General features: G+C 38.7%; 1 protein-coding gene and 1 non-coding gene across 9 annotated transcripts in view; both read left to right on the top strand.

Moving 5' to 3' along the window:
* The window catches only part of DNM3 (dynamin 3), a 576796-nt gene that overhangs the window by 527970 nt on the left and 24377 nt on the right, over window positions 1–24449 (top strand). For 6 of the 8 annotated variants that reach the window (XM_060091253.1, XM_060091252.1, XM_060091255.1 and 3 more), the window contains 3 exons: window positions 9415–9579; window positions 17578–17804; window positions 19093–19329. In XM_060091253.1, coding sequence (XP_059947236.1) covers window positions 9415–9579; window positions 17578–17804; window positions 19093–19329 — 629 coding nt within the window. Of the gene's footprint in view, window positions 1–9414; window positions 9580–17577; window positions 17805–19092; window positions 19330–24055; window positions 24186–24449 lie in introns of those variants that run through there. The other 2 variants (XM_060091257.1, XM_060091254.1) reach the window with 1 other exon arrangement.
* LOC132484801 (small nucleolar RNA SNORA18) lies at window positions 17935–18069 on the top strand. Its single transcript, XR_009531349.1, has one exon. It is a non-coding gene; the product is annotated as a small nucleolar RNA SNORA18 (small nucleolar RNA).

Genomic DNA, 24449 nt, shown 5'->3' with positions numbered 1-24449 from the left:
GTGTATTCACTAACTCATTTGTAGGGATGGATGAAAAAGTTATCTTGAGGCCTTTGGGAATTCTGCAGTAGAATTCTGTGGTTGACAACTTTATCAACTACAGTGGACCTTGGACAAATTTAAAACCCTTGACTAGCTGCTTCTTTAAAGGCTTCATTTTTTTCCCTACACTCTTGAAAGAAGTAATGATTCTACCTAAAGCGTTTTACCATTGTGTGTTTGTAATCCATTGCATTCTTTTTTGTTTGTTTTTTACATGTTTTTGCATGTAAAGCAAGTGATACTGTATTTATATTGAACTTTTAAGATTATTTACCTCATAATATAAGGAAGAACTAAATTAATGCTTTCATAATACTTGAATTTTATTGCCCCTGCTTTCTCTAGGACTTTATTAACTTTACTGTGATGCATCAGTACTCATCCATGTAAACATTTCTGAAGAATGAAACAATAGATAGATTTTGTTTTATAATATTTATGATTTTTCTTTCACATCTTTGTCCATCTTTCAGTCTTTATAACAAGACCCAATGTTTCATTGCATAGACCTTATAATCCCTTAATACCCTGATTCTAAAATGAATGAGCTTTAAGAATATCTGTTAAACAAATGGTATGATGGATGTAATAACTTGAAATTTCCCTGCGGTTATGCATTTTAGATAAGAAAAGTAGACTTCCAAAAGCATAGATTACTCTTTTGAGATGGTCATTTTTGTTCCTAGTCTTCAGGTATTATCTTCTTACAAATGAACCCACTAAGATTTTTCTTGTGATCGTAATATTTGGTTACTTGAGTATGAAACATTTGTGATGATAGTGACGTTATAGAATTAGCAGCATCAAAAGAAACACTCTGAATCACAGAAGAGCTTTCATCGTGACCAACATCATGAAGAATTGTTTTACGTCTATAAGGCATTTCTCACAGGACTATATTTGGTCATCCTAGTAGCATTTGGAAGTACATCTTTCATTTCAAGGTATTTATAGGTCACTTTTGTTGGGGGGGTGAGTATCAACCCCACCCTAATCAAGAATGGAGAAGAGGTAATATTATATAGCAGTTAAGAGAATATATTCTGCAATTGGAATATCTGTATGGAATCCCCGCTCTACTACTTATTAACTAAGTGACTTTAAGCAAGTGAGTTTCCTTCTCAGTCTCCTCATCTGTAAAATGCAAATAACAACAATAATAATAATATCTACTTCATAAGGTTGCTGTAGGATTAAATGGGTCAGTGAATGTAAATCAGTTTGAAAACTATCTGACATTTTACTGTCATTTAGTGAGATTTTTTTTCATCATAACTTTCAATGTAGAAATGTTTCCATATGGTAGAAGTCAGTCTACCAATTTGGTTGAAGAAAAAATGAAAAATATAGCCCATTAACTAGCATATGTAGTAACATAACAAGAATGCATCAATGTAGTAATGGTATCCTCTAAGGATTATCTGAGCATCATTTTAGCCCTATAACTTTCACCTTTTTCTTGTGGATTTGCCATCAACCATTATGATCCCTGCCTTCAGGAAACTTTCATTTTGGTTAGGGAAATGGACGTTTACATACCTAACAAAGATACAAGACAAAGGATAAAAAATCTAAACTGAATGTTCAGAGGGTGTTGTGTTTTAGCTGCAGCATTCAAAGATGTGTTACATTCGTGCTAAACCGTGAAGGACGAACAGGTGGAGGTATAAGAAAAAAGTTTTAGGCTGAGAGAACATCATGAATATCTAAGTGTTTTATTCATTTGGACTCTTTAGGGCATAAGTAACAGAAATTAAATTCAAGTGTACTCAACTTTTAAAAAATAAAAAAACCATTTACTGACTGGTATAACTACATAATCCAGAGGTAGATAGAGCTGTCCCAGCTGGATCCAGACATTCCCATAATGTCTTTAAATATCTGCCCCCTCCATGTCTCAGCTATGCAGTTCTCTCTGTTGACTTCATTCACTGGCAGGTTTGACCCCTCTTCGCTCTGAGGCAGGCTAGCCCTCAGGCTTACATCTTAAAAAGTTTTCATCCTAACTGAAAGGGAACGTCTCCTTCCTAACAGTTCTGACAAATGTGCTGTGATTGGCTTTGCTTGGTCATGTTGCCATCTGTCATCGCAGAGGCTAGGCCAAATGGGTATTTGGGGGACTTGGCCCTATCAGTGAGGTCCCATCTAACCACCAGGACTGAGAGTGGGTAGAGGAGGCTTCCCAAATTTATATTTGGTCTACCAACAGAGGAGGGATGGCAAGACCTGTGATAGAATAGAGATGATGAAGAGGGATTATTTTTTGACTCACCTCTCTCTCCCTTAATCTAATTGCATTAGATTTCTCAATTATTAGTGAATGCTGTGAAGTAAAGTTAAATCATTAGAGTGGGACCATTTTAACTCCCCATCCCAGCCTCCCTGATCTTCTGCTTCTCTGAATTCTTACAGCACCTATAAACTCCACTAAGCAATGTAACACTGAATCACATACTATTTTATAATCTATAATGAGACTGTATATTAGCATTCTCCAGAGAACAGATAAGTTCATAAATATGAACTTATTATGTTGAAATAATAATGAAATACCTGCCTCAAAGTAACAGACTGTAGCCTAGACTATCCTCAAAGGCTTCCTGGAGCATGTTTCTCCCATTGTTTTTTTTTTTTTTTTATAAGTTTCATTGCCTGCCTTTCTGGCCTCTGCAAATTAGAAGTGAATGACTGGGAGTGGGGAAAGGCTCTTAGTGAAACATTCTCCATATTGTGAGGCTAGAAAATTCAAAGCAGCATTACCCTGGAAACAGTATTTTCAGAATGACAACCTGCTTCACTAAGAAAAGTTAAGTGATATTTTTTACCCTTTTTTTTTAAAGGGAGTGGAGAATTGTATAACAATAATAAGATGCTTTAAAAGGGGCAAGCATTGGTTATCTGGAAAAATCACTTGTGTAGATCTGTAGATTAACTCCCAAAGTTCTCCACTGCTGAGAAGAGATGCAGCAAACTCCCCTTTAGCTCAATAGTATGTTTATGTGCATATTATTGCCAGGATACTTCGGATTTCTATTATTCCACTTTTAAAGAGTTGCAGTCACCAGCCTTATTTAGATGGTTTCAATGATCCTCAAAGAAGCCTATGACATAACTAAGTAAGAGCTTTAAGGAAAGGAAGGAGACAGAAACAAAACATATGAAAAATAGATATCCTGATCAAGCCCAGAGCTTCTATAGTGGATGCTTTGAGGTATCGTGGGAATTATTTCTGATTTGGCTCTATCATTCTTTTACTTGTTAAAGTTTCAAGTCTTTAGGAGAAAGCTTTTAAATTAAAATTTTGGGGCTTCCCTGGTGGCGCAGTGGTTGAGAGTCCGCCTGCCGATGCAGGGGACACGGGTTCGTGCCCTGGTCCGGGAGGATCCCACATGCCGTGGAGCGGCTGGGCCCGTGAGTCATGGCCGCTGGGGCTGTGCGTCCCGAGCCTTTGCTCCGCAGCGGGAGAGGCCACGACGGTGAGAGGCCCGCGTACCGCAAAAAAAAAAAAAAAAAAAAAAAAATTTGTAAAGCAGCCTGTTTCTTGAATAATGTGCAAATAATATTAATTTTTATAAACAATTTTACATTTATAGTGCTAAGTTGCTATTTTTGATTGTTTAAATTGCATTAGATTTCTCAAAAACTATTTAGGAAAAAATTACAATAGGAAGGCTGTCCATTGCTATTTTTCAGAAGAAAGCTGGTTTTCACAGTATTATTCACATTTTGTAAACAGCATCAATGAACCTGCACATAAAAGGTTAAATGTTTGCAGACCATTCTTTTTTGCCTGAAAGATCAGAGACAAATTACTATTTTTATTTTACATTCCCTTGATGAGGATAATGATAAACAGCTGTCACTTCAGTGCTTGGACTGCAAAGAATCCTATTGCAATCCTATAGTTTAAACAAAGAAAAAAATACATAGTCATACACAGTATTCATACAGAAAAGAGAATGATAGAGAATTTGCTTAAGACTGGGGTTAGAGAAAAGGGAGTATTTGCTCTCTGCAGTTACTCAGTTAAAAGAAAAGTTCCACATATGTACATTTTCCCCATTCATCTTAGACAAACTGGAAGGGGAAATTACTCCTTTCTTTCTTTCTAAAATCAGAAAAGAAATTAAATTTGCATTTTGAATTCTATGAGTCCCCATAATGCCCATGGTATTATCAGAGTAGTTAAGATTTGAATGTGACTGCGTGTCTACTAGTATTTCCAAAAACTAAAGAGAATTTCTAATTGTTTTACTGGTTATTCTGGAACGTTTCTTTTTTTAATGTTGAGAATTAAACCGTTCAGTGTTCTCCATTCACTCCAATGCTTTGTTTATTATTTGCATCTGATTTCAGAAAGTGAATGTCAATGTCTTTTGCATATTTTTATATGCAGAAATTAAAGCAAGGCTAAATGTTAAGAATAGTGTGAAGTGGGGAAATTCAGTGTTTCTATATGAAAATAAGAATGGTGGTATAATTTTCCTGGTGTTTCATGTTCCTAGAGGTTCTTTTAATAAATGCTGTTTATTCTGGTTTTCTCTTTTGGCACAATCATTTTTTTTTTAAACAAATATCAGTATTTAAAATGACATCTTTTTCCTAGAAACTCTTTTTACATTTATTATTTTATCTGTGAAGCTAACTTGATATATTATAGATTTTCCCCTGTTTCATAATACTTCTTGATTTTTTTATACCTAAGGAAAACCAGAAATTGGATTCACATTATATTCATCTTACACTTTTTGAAAACGTTTCAGCTCTCAGAGCCTCAGCATGCTCTTAAGTTGACAATAACAATGGTACCCACCTCCTAAGGTTGTGGTGTGGATCTTCTATGTAAAGTGCTTATCACAGTACCTAGAACACAGTAAGTGCTCAATAAATGTTCCTGGGAGAGGTAGTATGTTGATGCTGAAATGCCATCACCCCCTGTTAAATACAACAGCAAAATCCCAGTATGTTTCAGATCAGAGAGACAAACTGAATTGTACTTTATCCATTATGGAGGTTTATATTGCTTTATGTAAAAGATGTTTTCATTACAAAGCTGTAGGTCATGTGTTCTCACTTATATACATAATTTCATCATCATTTTATCATCCTCACTATGATCAAGTAGTAGTGGATCCTCACTCATCAACTTGCAGTTTCTCTCATCTCCAATTTTTGTAACAAGTAGGCACTCTTGGAGATCCTGAAATGCACTGAGGCAGCTTTCTTTTTCTTTCTTTCTTTCTTTTTTTTTTTTTTTTGTGGTACATGGGTCTCTCACTGTTGTGGCCTCTCCCGTTGCGGAGCACAGGCTCCAGACGCGCAGGCTCAGCGGCCATGGCTCACGGGCCGAGCCGCTCCACGGCATGTGGGATCTTCCCGGACCAGGGCACGAACCCGTGTCCCCTGCATCGGCAGGCGGACTCTCAACCACTGCGCCACCAAGGAAGCCTGAGGCAGCTTTCTTGATTTAGGTAAACCCTTTTGTAGTGTCAGCTCCTCCTCCTTCTCTTTCTCTGGTACATCAAGCTCTGTTCTAGGTGCTGAGAAGGGAGAGAAAAACAAGACCCCAGAGTCTAATAGGGGAGAAGCATAAAACTAGGCTGGATAAAATAATAAACAGTAGTACAAGACAAAGATGAAGTACAGTACAGGGAGCGGTGGAGGGTCTGAGGGCCATCGGGAGTTTGTCTAGAAGAGGTGATGGTGGAGCTGGGTTTTGAAAGATGAAAGATCTTCACAGATGGGAGGAGGGGATTCCAGGCAAAGGGACTAGCTTGCAGAAAACATGGTGGTATAAAAAAATACAGTTTGCCATTTTTATATGGTTGGAATTGAAAATGTCTTGTGCTCAGATTTTTCAACTTAAATTTCCGTGATGTGTGTTGAGAGTCAAGCGGCTCTCTAACTCATTCCATGAATATTCAGAAAGGAAAGAAAGAAACTAACGTTATTGAGCACCCACGAGGCCCTTAGCTACGTTACTTCATATGCATTATCTCATTTAACTTCCACAAGTTTTCCAGAGAAGTGTATTCCCATTTTAAAGATGGGGAAGCTGAGCCTCAGTTACATTAAATAAGTGAGGTGTGGCCACACAACCACTACATGATAAAGCCTGAATTTGAACCTAAAGTTTTTACTTTCAAATACAATACCCTTAAAACAACATTGCAGTTACCACTGATTCTTAGAATTTGGGCTCAGTATGGAACACAATCTGCAGTGGTTTTTATGCCCTGGAAAGAAGTTTGGGAAAACAGTTGGTTTTTCACTGCCATGGCTGACCTTCCCTCTATCACTTTACCACTTTATGGCCTTAGCTTTTTACCTATTTATCCCAGATCCTATTGTGCTTATATTACAAATTAATAATAAAAATAAGGAACTATCTGATTTAATTCTTTCAGTGCGCAAAGACCATTTAAAAAGAAATGGTATAGGGAAACAACTGTTATTTTTGAAACTTCCAATCCTCCTCTCTTGCTGTAGTAGCAGTAAGATGCCTCAGAAATGTCCTCCAGAGTATGGTACTGGCACAAAAACAGAAATATAGATCAGTGGAGCAGGATAGAAAGTCCAGAGATAAACCCACGCACATATGGTCACCTTATTTTTGATAAAGGAGGCAAGAATATACAGTGGAGAAAAGACAGCCTCTTCAGTGAGTGGTGTTGGGAAAACTGGACAGCTACATGTAAAAGAATGAAATTAGAACACTCCCTAACACCATACACACAAAAAAAACTCAAAATGGATTAAAGACCTAAATGTAAGGCCAGACACTATAAAACTCTTAGAGGGAACCATAGGCAGAACACTCTGACATAAATCACAGCAAGATCCTTTTTGACCCACCTCCTAGAGAAATGGAAATAAAAACAAAAATAAACAAATGGGACCTAATGAAACTTAAAAGCTTTTGCACAGCGAAGGAAACCATAAACAAGCAAAAAGACAACCCTCAGAATGGGAGAAAATATTTGCAAATGAAGCAACTGACAAAGGATTAATCTCCAAAATTTACAAGCAGCTCACGCAGCTCAATATCAAAAAAACAAACAACCCAATCCAAAAATGGGCAGAAGACCTAAATAGACATTTGTCCAAAGAAGATATGCAGATTGCCAACAAACACATGAAAGAATGCTCAACATCACTAATCATTAGAGAAATGCAAATCAAAACTACAATGAGGTATCACCTCACACCAGTCAGAATGGCCATCCTCAAAAAATCTACAAACAATAAATGCTGGAGAGGGTGTGGAGAAAAGGGAACCCTCTTGCACTGTTGGTGGGAATGTAAATTGATACAGTCACTATGGAGAACAGTATGGAGGTTCCTTAAAAAACTGAAAATAGAATACCATACGACCCAGCAGTCCCACTACTGTGCATATATCCTAAGAAAACCATAATTCAAAAAGAGTCATGTACCACAGTGTTCATTGCAGCTCTATTTACAACAGCCAGGACATGGAAGCAACCTAAGTGTCCATCGACAGATGAATGGATAAAGAAGATGTGGCACATATATACTATGGAATATTACTCAGCCATATAAAGAAACGAAATTGAGTTATTTGTAGTGAGGTGGATGGACCTAGAGTCTGTCACACAGAGTGAAGTAAGTCAGAAAGAGAAAAACAAGTATTATATATGAACACGTATATGTGGAATCTAAAGAAAGAAATGGTTCTGAAGAACCTAGGGACAGGACAGGAATAAAGATACACACATAGAGAATGGACTTGAGGATACGGGGAGGGGGGAAGGGTAAGCTGGGATGAAGTGAGAGAGTGGCATGGACTTATATATACTACCAAATGTAAAATAGATAGCTAGTGGGAAGCAGCCGCATAGCACAGGGAGATCACCTCGGTGCTTTGTGACCACCTAGAGGGGTGGGATAAGGAGGGTGGGAGGGAGACGCAAGAGGGAGGAGATATGGGGACATATGTATAAGTATAGCTGATTCACTTTGTTATAAAGCAGAAACTAACACACCATTGCAAAGCAATTATACTCTAATAAAGATGCTAAAAAAAAAAAAAGAAATATCCTCCAGTTGTCACCCTGAAGTATGGGGCCAGACTCTCAGGACTGGAAAGTGACCACTGTGTTTTAGAGTGAGCACATATTATTTTAATATTTTTAAGGTGTTAGAAGAGCAACAGAAGCCTTTATAAATGTTTAGAACTAATTTCTACCTTTGTTATTGTTGATTTTTGTGGCCTACAATATGCCTTTCACACATGCATATTGATCGAAAGTTAACGCTTATTTATAGATCTCTTTAAGCGATTCAGCACAGTGCTTTGCCGAGAACTGATTGGATGATTAAAAACCCGGCAGATCAAAGCATGTACATTTCCAAAGAAAAGTACTCCATGTCCACATTGGAAGCAATAAATTATTTTCCCCTTTTATTTTTTGCATTCATAATTAAATCTTTCCAAAGCTAGAAAGTAGCCAGACCACTAACAATATTTGTATCATGTTCTGAGGCTTAGAAGGTTCAACCTGACTTGAAATGGAGACCATTTGTTCTAAATTGATTTCAATGCCAAGCCAATAGGTCAGTCCTTAATGATGAAGATGCCATTCCAGCCCAGCCTCTGGTGGATAAGCCAAAATTAATTAACTCAAGTCACAAAGTATAGAAAACAGATGCTTCTCTCATGTTGCAGAAATAAATGCTTTGTGTATGAATGTGTTCTGTTTTATTCAAAGAGTAACAAGTTAGAAGTTAAAATTGTAAGTTTTTCACAGTTGAGCCAGCCTTTAGTAGTGATGACAGAAGCATGAATTTATATAACAAATTCCAGCAAGAGCATGGAAAAATGAATTATCCCCTATAGCTCTTATTTTGGCTCCAGGCCAGGCCTAGGAGATTTAGTTTTAAATCTGGACTGATCCAAGTGCTGATCCATTCCAGAGCAGACCTAGGAGTTCCAGAACAACACCAAGGTTATTTCTAATCTATAGGATCCCTGGAGACACCTCCCAGAAGCGTACATCTGCATCATATGTTTGGATTCAGTTCTTTGGCCAGCTTGCAAATGGCTTAAGATTAGATTGTTCTCTGGAGGTATGTTGTTAGGTGCACTGTTTATCTGGTCATCCATCTAAACATTCATTCAGACTTACAATACTTGCTTTTCCTCAATTGTGGCAGGCTAAAGGTAGAATAATAACTACATGGTTCTGATCTCTTTTCAGAATTAATGGCTGTTTGATAAGATAAAGATGTTACCATCTAGTAGTACAACTCCAAATTCAGTAAACAGAAGTCTTTCATCTGATAATGTCTGGTATTTTTCTCTTCTGAATAAATGTGAAATAATCCATGTTTGACTTTCCTTTCTGTTAGACTGAAAATGATGAGAATGGCCAAGCAGAAAACTTTTCCATGGACCCACAGTTGGAGAGGCAAGTGGAGACCATTCGCAACCTCGTAGACTCCTACATGTCTATTATCAACAAATGTATCCGAGACCTAATTCCAAAAACGATAATGCATCTTATGATCAATAATGTAAGTAATTATAAACTGTCTCATTTTAACCTCTAACCCATCCTAGTGTGGAAATTGCTCACATTCTCTTCAGCTTCTTTGTGATATTTTCTGGATGGTCAAAATACTTATCACCTAGGCTTATCATTTTCCATTACAAGTGGTAAGTGACTGACGAGTGGAAGAGAACTTAAGAAAGAAAACATAAAACTTCTAGATACAGTACAGTGGTATTCCCTATTGGCTGTCTCCTCTAGAAGGGTGTGAATTTGCTTACAATAAAGCAGAGCAAAAATACTCTAGTCAGGGTATAAATTAGTTGCAAAGCCAGCAATAAAACCAGATACCCTGGCTCCTAGACTTTGAAATTAAAGGCAAAAGATATTTATACTCTTCTGCATACACACACATACTGAATATGGCAATATGATTATTTTCACCTTCTAAAAACTATGGAATGCTATTTTAACATGGGAAAGGGCTTTTTGCCCTGTCCCCTTGGCTACAAAGTCAGTTACCTTTTCTTTTCTAAGGTAAAGATGATAGAGCCACGGATCTCAAAGTGCCTGCTAGACTAGCCATCAGTTGCTCTATATTGCATAGAATCTCTCCCTTTTCATGGTTATTTTTATAGCAGTCAGAAGATGATACTTAAATTACATGGTCTGGTTTGGTCCTTTTGGTAGCTACTTTGTTAAAGTATAAATAACATCACAATTTGTTTGAGAACTTATCTTTTAGATAAGATAGGCTATAATGAGGTGTTTTATAGCAGGCTTTTCTGACTCTTGAAAAGTGAGACACCAACGATTTTATTCTTAGTTATCTTCTAAGGACACCTTCTTATTTAAATCAATGATATATTATGAGCATTTACTTGTAACAAATAAAAATTAGATGGTAAAGTACTGACAAGAGCCCCACACTAGAATTTAGCAGAAACCTGGATTCTATTCTTGGCTCTGCTACAGACTCTGTTAACGTAAGACAAATCCTTAACTTCTTTCTACCTATTTCCTCCATATGTGAAATATGAATCATAGAAAAAGTACCTGGCTTAGGGATTTGTTCCACAAGATAGCATATATGGAAGTACAATGAAAAGTATAATTGTAAGAAACTAATATGGCTGCCTACTTAAGAATTGTAAATAGCCATTATCCATATATAAAGATTCCTTTCAAAATTCGAAGTATGACAATCCATTTGTTGTTCATGATCTATGAGTTTCTTGACTTTAAGAAGCCCCAAACAGTCACAGGAGCAATCTTGTTTTTAACTCACTCTATTTTTGTACACATTCCATTTATTCAAACAAGGTTAGTAGGATGCTTTGAAGCATCAGCAGGTAAGCAATGTATTGCAAATATATTGGAAACTATAAATTATGTACTTAAGCTTGGTCAATGGCCTGCTGTGTGACCTGAAGCAAATCATTTGGCCCCTCTGATTTGAACTCAGTCACCTCTAAAACTACACTAAGAACACTGAACTACCCCACAGAGTTGTCAGAGAACATCATAAGTGTGACTGTATGCCATTTTGAAAAATATAAAGTACTAAGCAAATAGTCTGTTTTTTAAATTACCTCTTAACTTCACTTAAATGAGTTCAGGTTGTTTTGCCATGGAATCCAGGCACTTGCTTATTTAAACATTTTCCTGATTAAGTATCATTTATCTTTTCACTGTTTTACTGAGAGTCATTAGTGCTGCCATCAGTTCAAACGCTGCTCTGCTCTGCACTATATTAAATCATCAGCACAGGAAATAGCACTTCCTGTCTATAGCTGTGAGGAGTGGCTTGACATAAATTAGTTAAAAGGAAAAAAAAACCTGTTGCAGATCTAACCTACTTTCACCTTCTCAAGACAGACAGACACACACACACACACACACACACACACACACACACACGCACGTACGTACGTACGTACGTAATTGCCCTCACTCCTCACTGGTGTGCTCACTTCATGAAATGGCGAAAGCCTCACCTACAGGGTATTATCCATGGAAGTAAAGTTCTGCTAATTGTCTCCAGGGAGACCTCACAAAAGAGTCATGAGAAAGAAGACTTCAATTAAGATCTGATCTCCAAGGTCAAACCTTGAAGTAGAGATTAATAGGAATAAGGAGAAAGCAAAAACATTATGTAATGCTGGATTCTTATGAAGTTATGGTTATCTTTGTTTGAATTTCACTTTTCATATCTACCAGAAAATAGTTTTACACATCTAGGATGACTGCTTTTCTTTGGGTATTATTTTATTCACTTTTTTACTATATATGTAAGAGTATATAGTTTTATATATATAATATATATTTTAAATTTATATATGTAATTATGCATATGTAAAAATACAAATCCCTTTTTTAAAATGTACTCATATTCTCATGGCATTTTATTGTACAGAACGTCTGAGCCCTCTTTGTTCATTCCAGAAGAATTTGTTCATTCCTGTTGAGTACAAGGAACAGAAACACAGTGAACACCCAGCACTGTGTCATGTATATGTGTTGACTTTTTTTTTATTTAAAGTGAAGAGATCTTCAAGTGAGAGAATTAATCATAGAATCACAACAAGAAAACAAATACTTTGACTCCTTATTCTGAATTCCATCCACTTAACCCTGCTGTTTCTAAAAATGGTTGCGGGTGAGAAAGCTAGTTGTTCCTCCAGAACCAATAAATGCCTAAAACCGGGTCCTCTATTTGTTGACGATCACTATTGAAAGTGGTGCTGTGGCTTTTCCTCTTTGAAATGGGAGTGACTACTCTGCCTTCTGAAAAAGAATATGTTTCAGCCAACTTTCATAAAGTTCAGAATTTGGTGGGCAGTTTCCTTTGAAAGTTTACATTAAGCGTTCTGCCACTCAAGTCTCCATATGGAATTGTTTAAGAAATTTAAAGCCAGCAATAAATGCCTCCCCTCAGACATACTGTAAGCCTTTGTCTATTGAAATGCAGCAGCTGTTTCATTGCTTAAACATACCAGGTAACAGCAGCACAAAGAAATAGCAAGTTTACGACAGGCGGTTGTTCTAGACAGGCTACAGGCAAAGAAACAGAGTTTTGTTTGGTACATTAAAGAAAACACACATATAACGCCCCACAGCAAGCATATTTTGATGGCCTCTTCTCTGTAGCTCACACCACCAGAAGTTCTCCATCAGAGAATCAAGAAAGTGGATCCAGTTTTATTCGAAAAGTATTACTGGCTAAGCGGCACACAATTCTGTGTTTGAACAGAATAGCCACCTACTGGGTACTCATGATTTTGTCCAGTTTCTAAATGAAGAAATTGAGGCCCCAAGAGGTTTAAGTGACTAGCCCAGAGGGTTCATTTTACTTGAAGATTTAATTAGGGTTTGTTTGAATATGAGAAACAATGTTTTGTATCTTAACTAGTAAGTGATTTAAAACATTGTCCCTCATAGTCAAACAAACCCAGCTAACACAAAATAGAATGTAAAGTTTTTTATGAAACATTTTAAGAACCAAACATGAAACTTAGAGGCATTTCACACTTGGACCCTGTGCCCATGGACCCCTGGAGGTCCACGTTCACTCTCCTTGGCCATTGATGCTTTGGTGGAAAATTAGTAACATGTGCCCTAGTTTCAAAACTTACGGTAACTTTAATGTGTGTGAAGTAGAGTGTTATTTTAAATGTTCATTATTTGAGGGAAAAGTACATCTTAAATTCCAGAGCACTGATTTGCTTCCACGGGTCAAGAATTCTGCATCCTGCTCAAGAAACAGATCCTGACTAGGACCCAGAAGCCCCACTCTTGCTCCCCCTCCCCTATCACTCCACACCCAGGGTAACACTCCTGCTTTCTTACACTGTAGATGAGTTCTAACTGTTCTTGAACTTTGGAATCATACAGTACGTACTTTTTTGTGTGTCTATCTTCTTTTCTCGACCTTTGTGAGTCAAAGGATGTTACTTTTTTTTTTTTTTAAAGAAGGAAAACTTCGTTGGTCTTTAGCAAAATGAAATCCCTCGGAAATGTAAAGCAGCCTTAAGTGGAAATGAGAGAATTGTGAGATCTCAAAGAATCACAAAATTCTACCCAAGTCGCTCTCTAAAACTAAACAAAATTAAACTTCTCAATTAAATTTTTATGTGCATATTCATGTGAATGAGAGTTATCACTGTCCCATTCTGTAGTTCCTCCTGCCTCAAAACAAAGAGATTTTAAGGAAATGGTCTCCTTAGTAAACTGAATTGTATGAAAACTCTATAAATGCCTCTTCTGTTTGTGAAGGCTTTAAAATGGTTGTAGTAATAAAGACAAAGAAAGTTAAAGATCCAAAAATACTGCAGGTTGCTAGAGAGGGTTAAAGTAAGAAAGAGAGGAAAACATGTGGAACGTTTTTAATGACCTCACATTCCTTTACACTGAGCAGAACGACATGGTGCGGTAATGCCTGTTTATCTAGCCTGTAGAGTCTGAACTGGAATGAGGTTTTGTGTATGAGAATTTTTTGGTGAACCACACAAAGATGTATAGGTTATAAGGTGTTATAATTAAAGGCATAAATATTATTTCAAATCTCACATCCAAGCATAATTAGTTTATGTCATGTTCTGTGAGGTATTTTCTAAATGCTATCATGTAAAAGGGATCCACTTGCCCTCCAATTGTGCAGAATCCTTGGTTTAAATATTTGTACCATTGACATACAAACTGCTCAGAAAGTCCCTGAAGTGTCTGGAAACTCCCCGAAGTCCCCCACCTTTGTTCCAGTTGTAGCATTAGAAAGTGAGGCTAGCAGGAGGAGAAGAGTCTTTCTAGAAGTTTTCTTAAGTGCAAAATAAAATGTTAACTTATGCTTTATGTTGAACTACGTCACTTGATGCCAGCACTGTTGCACTAACTTCCTACCTCTTCATACCTAATGCCAAGTTAGACTATATACTGTAAAAAGAATAGATTTTGTTGATGGAGCACTGACTAAATGCTAGGCATCATGCTAGGCAATTTATATTCACTCTTTCACTGGATCCTTGTACCAACTCTTTTTTTTTTTCCTTCCACTAACTCTTGAGGCAGCTCCTACCTTTAACCTCATTTTACAGATCAGGAATCTGAAACTCAAAGAGGTTAAGTTATTTGTCCAAGAACAATAAGTGTTAGAGCTAGGACTCAAATTCAGAGCTGTCTGATTCCAAAGAATATGCCCTTAACCACTGTGCTATATTGCCATTTTCTCTCATGCTAAAATTATTCATATTATTTCAGAACATTGCCAAATCTGTTGGATAGTAGGCAACTATCCAACTATATCCATCTATGTTACAGTTTTAGTGTGTAACATTTTGATGTGGAAGAGTTGATTCAAGGCAGATCTTTGATCAAAATGCTGAAGCAGGCTCTTACTATTTTATTTCGTGGTTTGTTTGACAGTTGCTTCTTAATTCAGATCTGCTTTAAATCTGTTCTTGGAAAAATCTTCTTTTAAATTGTGTTTAATAGATTCTAAGTGATACTCCAGGAAGATGTAAAGCTTCAAAAGAGCTTAACCCAACTGATGGTCAATGCCAGGAAACTTGTCTGGTTTTGAATTTGGAGTTGCATCATCTCTCCAAGTGGATACACACACCTCACAGTGGAAGATTTGTGCAAGCGTGCATGACTTCTTGGGTACCTGCAAGTGTGTCTGGCAGTAAATAAATCTTCAAGGAGGGGAATGAAATATTTCTTAAGCCAAATTTACTATCTTCTCTAAATTTGACTTTCCTTGACTTCCCCTCACCCAGACCTCAATGCTTGAGGTGTCTTTGTTCCTTTCTTTGTTGCCCTTCACATCCAAACAGCACCAAGTCCTGTTGGTTTTTCCTTTATAATGTCATTTATATCTGCCCATATTTTCTATGCCACGTACTAAATTAAACCCTTATCATCTCATAAATGATCTGCAATGGCCTTCTGACAGATTTATCTCTACTACCACACTTGCAAATTATTTTCCAATCACAGCCAGATTGATTTTCCTAAAATTCTCTTTTATTATTTCACTTACTTGTTTTAAAAGCCTTCCAGGGGCTTCCCTGGTGGTGCAGTGGTTGAGAGTCCGCCTGCCGATGCAGGGGACACAGGTTCGTGCCCTGGTCCGGGAGGATCCCACATGCTGCAGAGCGGCTAGGCCCGTGAACCATGGCCGCTGAGCCTGCACGTCCGGAGCCTGTGCTCCGCAATGGGAGAGGCCACAACAGTGAGAGGCCAGCGTACCACAAAAAAAAAAAAAAAAAAAGCCTTCCATTGCTTCCCATTGCCAAGTGGATAAAGTTCAAACACTTTTCCTTGACATTCAAGGCCTTGACACCTGGCCCAGGGTTATCTGGCCAAATTTACCTTCCACAGCTATCACACATAAACCTTCCCTTCCACCAGACAGTTGCCCAAATATGTCTTGCGTATTAGATTGCTTCCACATTTAAATCACTCCTGGTTCACAGAATATGTGCAGAGAATGCTTTTTATTTCACCACAACAAAGCTGTGATTTAGCTGAATTTTCTGATTAGTAGAATTATCTACATGGTTTGATACCTTTAAAAAATAGTGAAGCTATGTGTTTTAGAGTCTTGTCATCTCTGAGTTACAAATGTAACTACAACCCGGGAATTTTGAGCATCTGACAGGTGTTATGTTGTCTACTTGAATTAGTAACAATTAAATATACTGGACTTTGGCCTTTCTTAGAGCCAGTGACTCTAGATAAGCACTAGCTTTCTCATTTAACAGAGAAACTGAAAAATCCAAGTTGCTTTATTTTTCTAGGCTTAAGTTAATTGGCATACTTGTGCACCACACTAAAATAATGATGCTTAAACATAAATTATCTTTTCTAAGCACTCAAAGTGAGGCAAGGGGGTTAATGGAAAGAGCACTGGACTTCAAGTCAGAAGATTTGGGGTTCAACTTAATGTTGTGTGACTTTGGGCAAGTTACTTAAACTCTCTGAAGTCCATTCAGTTCCTTCATCTGTAAAATTGGGATAATAATATATATTTCATAAGCATGCAGTGAGAATTTAAATCAGATAACTTGTAAAGGCCCATTGGATTTCACTGATTCTCACATTCACTTTTTTTCACATTTAACATTTCTAACATGATGATGCATGTTACACTCAATGACATCTTGGCATTCTGTTGTAGTTTAGTTGATGGTGTTTTTTCTTTCTTAGTGGCACATTAAAGACTGGTGTGTCTTAAAATCAGTGGTGTCTTAGACTTGATGAAATATAATGATTGGTTCTCTCTCCCTCAGGGCTGCACAACATATGCATCCTCTCCATTCTCATCCTGCCACAAAATGCCCCTCCCCTAAGACTCATACGAATTGTTCATATTTTAGTTTGTTTTCATATATCTGTTAACTATGGAACCTTATGTCAGTCCTCATCACTGTTAAGCTCTAGAAAGCAGAGAATATATCACTTTTTTTTTGTAAACTAACTTGCATAATTATATACGATTCTGTATTTAATAAATACTTATTGGCGCTAATTCCACTTTTGAGACAACACTGAAACCTGGGGTCTTAATAGTATTTCAGTGATTCTGGTAAAAGCTAGGTAAAGGGCTGGGAATACCAAGGCAGGAATAACTTGTGTTATTACATAGGTTTCTGTGTGTCATTGTTTCCTGTTGAAAATACTACTGCTTACCTCCTGGTACCTTCCCTTGTCTATATATAAGCCAAGCAGCCTCAGACAACATTGCAGAAATGCTTGTACAGCCAACAGTCACTGTTCTGGTGATGGTGAGGTTTGGCCCTCTTTTCAACTAGTCTATGTTTTTCTTTACTGTCAACAGCCATAAAACAGAGAGGAAAACTGTTATTGGCATTGGGAGGATAATGAAGAAAATAAGTGTAAAGAGATGCACGATGCATCCCTTTTCCCTGAGTGGACTTTTGTGGCCTTTGTCCACAGGCTCTGAACCAGTTTATCATTCAATCACTCATTCATTCCCATTTTTTACTTTTCTGTGGTGACCTGGCAGGTTAAAGATTTCATAAATTCTGAGCTCCTAGCACAGTTATATTCTTCAGAGGACCAAAATACTCTGATGGAGGAATCTGCGGAACAGGCTCAGCGCCGGGATGACATGCTTCGAATGTACCAAGCCCTTAAAGAAGCCCTCGTGGTCATCGGCGACATCAACACAGCCACGACGTTCACGCCCGCACCGCCGCCAGTGGACGACTCCTGGATCCAGCATTCCCGCAGGTAGGAAGATGGCTCCACATCACTGGAGGCCTCCCAGCTTGTCCAGTGTCATTTTCTGAATGTGCTTCCCTAAACCAGTATGAACCTAAAGAAAAAAGAGGAAGAAAGATATTTAAGTCCAGGAGCGAGGGAGAAGGTCAGATGATCCCAACTGCTTTCAAAATCAAGCACAGAATCATTGGAAACACCTCATAGATTAACTGTGTGGTTTCCTTTACTCATAGAACTACCTGTTAGATCTGTGGGAAAGAACTACAAGACAGAGCTGCCAAGTAAACTATGAAAAACCTAACAAACTTTTTATCTTAGGTATTGGCATATCCCAATGACCTGTACTGTTCTAGGGTGTGGTGGCTTAGGAGTGAATATGATTTGAACCTAGTACATTTTTAGAGGGTGTCAAATTCAGAACCGGGCAGATCCATCTCCTGATCCTAAACATGGTCCTAAAGTAAATCGCTTGAGGAAATTGGATCCCAAAGATTACAGGTGGGGAATTTTGAAGTGTGTCCATATTTCATTGGAGATCGAAGAAGCCTAACTAAAAGAATTGTGGGCTGACTCACATGATAATTTCTTTTGAAAGGGCTATTTTATCTTGAAGATTATGAGTTTGGAGGAACTAGGTGATTGGCAGTGGAAAGAATCAGAACATGTGAAATTCCTTAAAAATCTATTGACTTAAATAACTGTGTTACACATAATTAAAAAAAAAACCTTTACACTTAAAAAAAAATCAAGCACAATATATCCTTACTTTGGAACATTATACAGCCATTAAAAAGAGTAAGTTCTTTAAGTAGTGAAATGAAAACACAGGCCAGTTAATGTGAAGCTTTAAAAAAATGTTAAGTTGTAGAACGCTGTGTACAAAAAAGCAATGTATGTATATCTATATAGGTATATATATATGTATATGTGTGTGTGTGTGTGTGTGTATATATATATATATATATATATATATATATATATACACACACACACACACACACACACAGAGAGAGAGAGAGAGAGAGAGAGAGAGAGAGAGAGAGGGAGGGAAGATATTGTAGAATATAGTCAAAAAGGATACCCGGGAAAAGATGTTGGTTGTCTCCACAGAGCAAGGAGGGAGGGGAGAGAAATTTTCTTTTCACTATTTACCCTTCTATACCGTTTAACCTCCCTAACACGTGTCTGAGTTAGTCAGAAAGTACTTTTTAAAAAGCAGTCAGTTATAAAATATTTTTTAAGGATGAATTCCAGCGGAGAGGAGGATGGGCAAACTACTGTCGGTCTCTGCCCCCAGGTCCCCGCCTCCGAGCCCCACCACCCAGCGGAGGCCGACGCTGAGCACGCCCCTCCCGCGGCCCACTTCCGGCCGCGGGCCCGCACCCGCCATCCCCTCCCCGGGTCCCCACTCGGCGGCGCCTCCAGTGCCGTTCCGGCCTGGCCCGTTGCCTCCTTTCCCCAACAGCAGCGACTCGTTCGGGGCGCCTCCGCAGGTTCCGTCTCGGCCCACCAGGGCCCCTCCGAGCGTCCCAAGGTGAGTGTTCTGCGCGAGGCCGAAAGCAGGGCCATGCTCGTCGGTTCTCTTCTCATAGCCTGACAGACAAAATTGATTTGGAAAAGAAAATGGTAAAGATACTGTCATACACGTTTTCAGCTTTCCCTCCGGGAGGGGGATCATGGGAAGATTGCTGAGCCTGTGACAACATTTAGAAACCAGTATATGGCCTAAACCTCTCCTTTCTCAACTGGCACAAACTAAATGGGACCAAAGAAACCTGGGTCCAGATGAATGACGTTTTGGCAGCTGTTTGTAGAATTTGACGGAGACCTTTGAAATGAAAGAGCCGTGGCTGGGTTGCTGCAAGCTGTGTGCTCCCTAGGTCACAAGAGCATCACCAGCCAAGGCCTGGCCTTCTCTATTAGCAGAGGAATTCTAGAAAACCACTGACTTCAAGGAATATTATCCATCTGCCCTCTGAACTTTGACCCTTAAACCCAATATTATTAACTTTAATGTAGGCTGAGTAAAAATCTGGCTGGTTAATCTGTGATTGTTTTTTAAAAAGCGATACATAGAAATTTTAACACAGACATATAATTGCTGTGTGCAGTCACTGATCATATATAAGATAGAACATTGTACATTTGAATAATACATTTGGCATTTGTAAGCAGATTGTCAGGCTTAACTGTGAAACAGAATAGCAAATAAGTAGAACTTGAAATATGTATACATATAGTTGAAGCTATATTCTAACCTTCATACATTTATGGTCAGTATACTGATTAGAGATTTTGAAAATAGAGGGTATTAGGGTTTTTTCCCTCAACATCAGAAATTTAAAAATGAAAGAAAATAGCCCATACAGAAAGTTAGTTTTTTAGAAGTTCAATTCAGAGGATTAAAATATTTGTATACTCCATGAAGGAAAACCTTACTATGCAGGTACCATAAAAAGAGAAGTGAGTTCTGCCCACCCATGAAGCCTGAGTCACCTCACCCTCTGATTTCAGTACTTAAATTTATTTTGCTCTTCGGGCTTTTGGGTGTAATGAAGAGAAGAAGGGGCATCTTAACCCACTAAACAAAAGGATGTGCAGGGGGAATAGAAGGAGATGTGGAATCAGAAGACCTGGTTTGCCACAGGCCTTGGGCCACTCATTTAATTGAGCCAGGAGTTCCTCATCTATGACATAAAGATATAACAAGGATGTGGCCCAAATCATATGAGACGAGGTATTTGAAAGAGTCTCACAAACTGTAAAGCACTGTGGTTGTTACTGCCATCATGATTTTGGTCCCCATCAAAGAGGATATATGTACTCTCAAACCTATGTATTTTTTTTTCTAACCTCAATAGGTTTGGCTTATAATTTATTTGGAACTGAGCTGAATTTCTGGTAATAATAGTAACAACAGCTAGTATTTATTGAGCTCTCAATGTATGCTAGGCACTGTCCTAAGAGCTTTGCAGGTACATTTTTGTTTAATGCTCACAACAACCCCATGAGATAGGTTATTATCTATTTTACAGACGAGGCACAGAGGTTAAGCAACTTGCCCAAGGCTGCTCAGCCAGGCCCGAATCGAGCTGGACTTTAATCTCAAGCAGTCTCCTAACCATATCGGGATTTCTCCACCTCAGCACTACTGACATTTTTGTTGTGGACATTGTGCTATGCGTTTTAGGATGTTCAGGAGCATCCTGGCATCTACCTAGTGGATGTCGGCTGCACTCCCTCAGTTGTGACCACTAAGAATGTCTCCAGACATTGCCACTGGGGGCGGGGAGAGAGGCAGATGGGGGTGGGGGGCGGGAGGATGTGGGGAGAGATTAGGGTTAGAGTTGAGAAGCCTTGAGAACCCTCCCCTGGAGAACCACTGCACTGCAGTATTCAAAAGACTGTCCCTTCCATGTAAACAAGCATAAAGGTCAGCATTGAGCCTCACCACACACAAGATTAAATGATTGTTTTAGGAAACTTAAAACTGACTGGGAAAGGGTCTGCAGTTGTGCCAAGAAGGTATGGAGGCCATTGGCGGGGCGGGGGTGGGGTGGGTGTTGAACGTGGGTAGACGGGAGTCCCATACAGGAGCCTTAAAGTTGGCTATTTTGTCTGTTTAGCTATAAGAAGGAACTAGAGCAACCTGGTGGCGCCTGTCTTCGAGAATGAAAGTGCATGTCTTTGCCTGCTCGCTTGGCTGCTTTACCTCTGGGTTTCAGATAAACTGGCTTGCCAATACCCTTCAGAGATAACTGTTGAATGCTAAATTGATTTGTTAAGCCAGGTGGAGTCACCCTTGGTATTTCCCAGCTCACACACACACAAGGTAGCCAGCAGGAATCGGGCTCTGGAGCCTCTGCTGGAGAAGGGAAACTGCCAGGTTTCAGGCACCTGCTTTGAGGAATTTATAGGACAACAGAGTGTTATTCAAAATTTCTGGAGTATTCTTAGGTTAGAGCCAGACTTAACTTGATCTGGCCTTGCAAAGAGTCTCAAAAGTAAAACAGAAATGAGGGTTCAGAGTAAAAGAGGAAAATTGGTGGTTTTTGCTGAGCCTTCCAGTTTCAGCGCCAGTTCAGCACACTGGGAGGGAAATCCTTGGGGGGACGAGGGGGGGTCACCTGAGAGAGAGCAAGAAGGACTTTGTTAGGATCCTTATGCCTATTAAAGTTTAGCTTTAGATGGAGAATTCTGACCACGTAAAGTCTGTTTTTAGTAAAAGCCAGGGCAGGAATCCTACCAAATGCAAGCCAGAAATGGGGTTTAAGATTTCAAAAAAAGAAAGAGAGAAAAGGAAAGAGTGACAAAGATAGAAAGAAAGAAAGAAAAAGTTGAGGGAAGCTCTTGTTGAAACTTCACCTTGTTCTATTTATTTATATACTCTCTTTTCCCTCCATGACTTGCCTCCATTTTCTCTATTAAAAACTAAAATAACTCGAAATGCCATTATCCATCATCTGCAGAAAAACAACCCTTAGGTTTCCGAGAAGGAAGTTTAATTTTTTCTCCAGTTTTTTGCTTTCTTAAAGGCCCTTTCTCCCCTTTTATCTGAAACCAGAAACTCATAACGTGACAAGACAGCACAAGCAGTGTCCTGCCGGCTCCCTGTTGGGCTTTAATATTACAAAGGCAAAAACTGAACTTTTAGAAGCAAAAGATTCTGCCACTCAGCGTGTGCCTGTGCATAGTTTTCTTCTGGATAATTTGTGATTTCATTAGCAAGTTGTGATCTTCATTTTTAAGAGCATAGATTTATCATAACCCCATTCAGATGTAACGAAAGCACCTGCAATTGTACAGAAACCATGAGTGTTCTGCTTTTAAAAAAAAATGATTATTTTTATATCTTTCCATTCCAATGTAAAGGAAGAGGAAGGAGAGAGGCTGGTGGAGTGGTTTTGGGCCCAGTTTTTCTCAGCTGCTCAAGCTGCTCTGGTTTATGTGCACGGAGACTTTCAGTGAGGGCTAGAAATATTGCAAACTACATGCCTGTTTTAATTAACTCTTCCTGAACTAGGGGAGCATCTCTGTCCCAAAGAGCCTCACCAGCATGGATGCTTCTGCCATTAGAAAGTTAACTGTACACAAATCTGATCTGTGGAACATTCTCTGTTGCCAGAATGTTTGGTGTGTCCCCTCCCCTCTCACCTCTATCAACTTCTCTGGAGCGGCTGAAACCCAGTTGGAAAATCCCAGCCAGTCGTGTCCTTGTTGAGCAACATGATCTTAAACAGACATCAGTACCTCTTTAGGGGCCCTATTCTCTTACTTGAAGATCCTAATCTTTACCAAATACTAACTTTAGGGCTGATGTAGCTATTTTCGGTTACAGCTTCTTAAAATTAGCTAATTGGGAATCACAGCCTTTGACATTAACAGAACAAATTAACTGAATCAGAGTGTGCTTTTCCTGGCAACAGCCGACTCTGGCATTATTTCACTCATTTGTCTTCTCCCCTTTCCTTGGACTAGGCTATTTTACAACGGTCAAAAGGGGTTAAGGGTGGGAGGAAGGGTCTCTATCCAAGGAAAAGCAAACTTCATTTACCTCATCATCCAGTCTTCTATTTAAAAAAAATTTTTTTTTTTGAAAAATAGAAGTCCTTTCTTTTAACTACCCCTGTCACCAAATCTGATGGTGTCTTTTAAAAATGACAAAAGTGAATCGGAAGAAAGGACTTAGCTTTTACTCCAGCTCATTCACATGACAGAAACACAGCATGGAAACCAAGAAATGCTCCACAGAAAAAGTCTCTGGTGAGGCCCATGGTGAAACTGGGGTCCCTGCACTGCAGAGACAGCCCTAGAATAGCATCAAGATTATCCCAGGGCCTCCCACTTATGCTCCTTCCATGACTTGTAAAGTTTCCCTGACTTTACATGCACACTTTGAGAGTCTCATCACAGCCCCACATTCTCAGTAATTTACCACTCAACCAACCATGGCAAAAGGTACATCAGTTTCTCTACATGAAGAGACAATCCATGCACTCATGTTCTTTTCTTTAGAGGTAAAAGCCGTTTGGTTCTCTTTACAATTTAGTTGAATCTGGTTTTAAATGTTTGACCCTGATGCTCTTCTGTACCGTATCTCTTTTACGTATTTTATATGTTGATTTAATTGACAGTTAACACAGAATCCCTTTCACCTAGGGATAAGGTCTCCCTGTTTTGTTTTCAGCCAGTCCCCCGAATTTTGAGTAAGAGCAAACCCATGATTCTTATGAGTGTGTCTTTGCATCCCTAATATCAAGGTTTGGTGCCATGAAGGACGAAGCTGCCGAGCCTTGAAGTTGTGGGCTCAGGGTTCACGGACAGTTAAGCGACTTGTGGGACTAGCCTGTCTGACTCCCCAGCAGTCATGTACTGGAAACACCCTGACTTACTTCCTCCTCAACAGCCCTCTAAAAAAAAGTACGACTTCTTTTAGCAGCTGAGTGTCTTTGGACAAGTGATGAATTCATCTTGTGATTTCTGATTTCAGCCATGAGCTTTCTATTTTCCTCGACATCCTTCTCCTTTAAAGAACAAACAAATAAAAATATGATTAGGTGTTCTGACTTTTCAGGGAACAGTTTTTATATTTAGCAACTGGATTTAAAAGTCAAGCAAGGATTTCTACAAAGTATAATTGCTGAGAATAGAAAC

The sequence above is a fragment of the Mesoplodon densirostris genome, chromosome 2 (genome assembly GCF_025265405.1).
Source record: "Mesoplodon densirostris isolate mMesDen1 chromosome 2, mMesDen1 primary haplotype, whole genome shotgun sequence".
Taxonomy (NCBI): domain Eukaryota; kingdom Metazoa; phylum Chordata; class Mammalia; order Artiodactyla; family Ziphiidae; genus Mesoplodon; species Mesoplodon densirostris.
The sequence above is the reverse complement of the archived record's forward strand: the minus strand, read 5'-3'. Positions and strand labels throughout refer to the sequence as shown.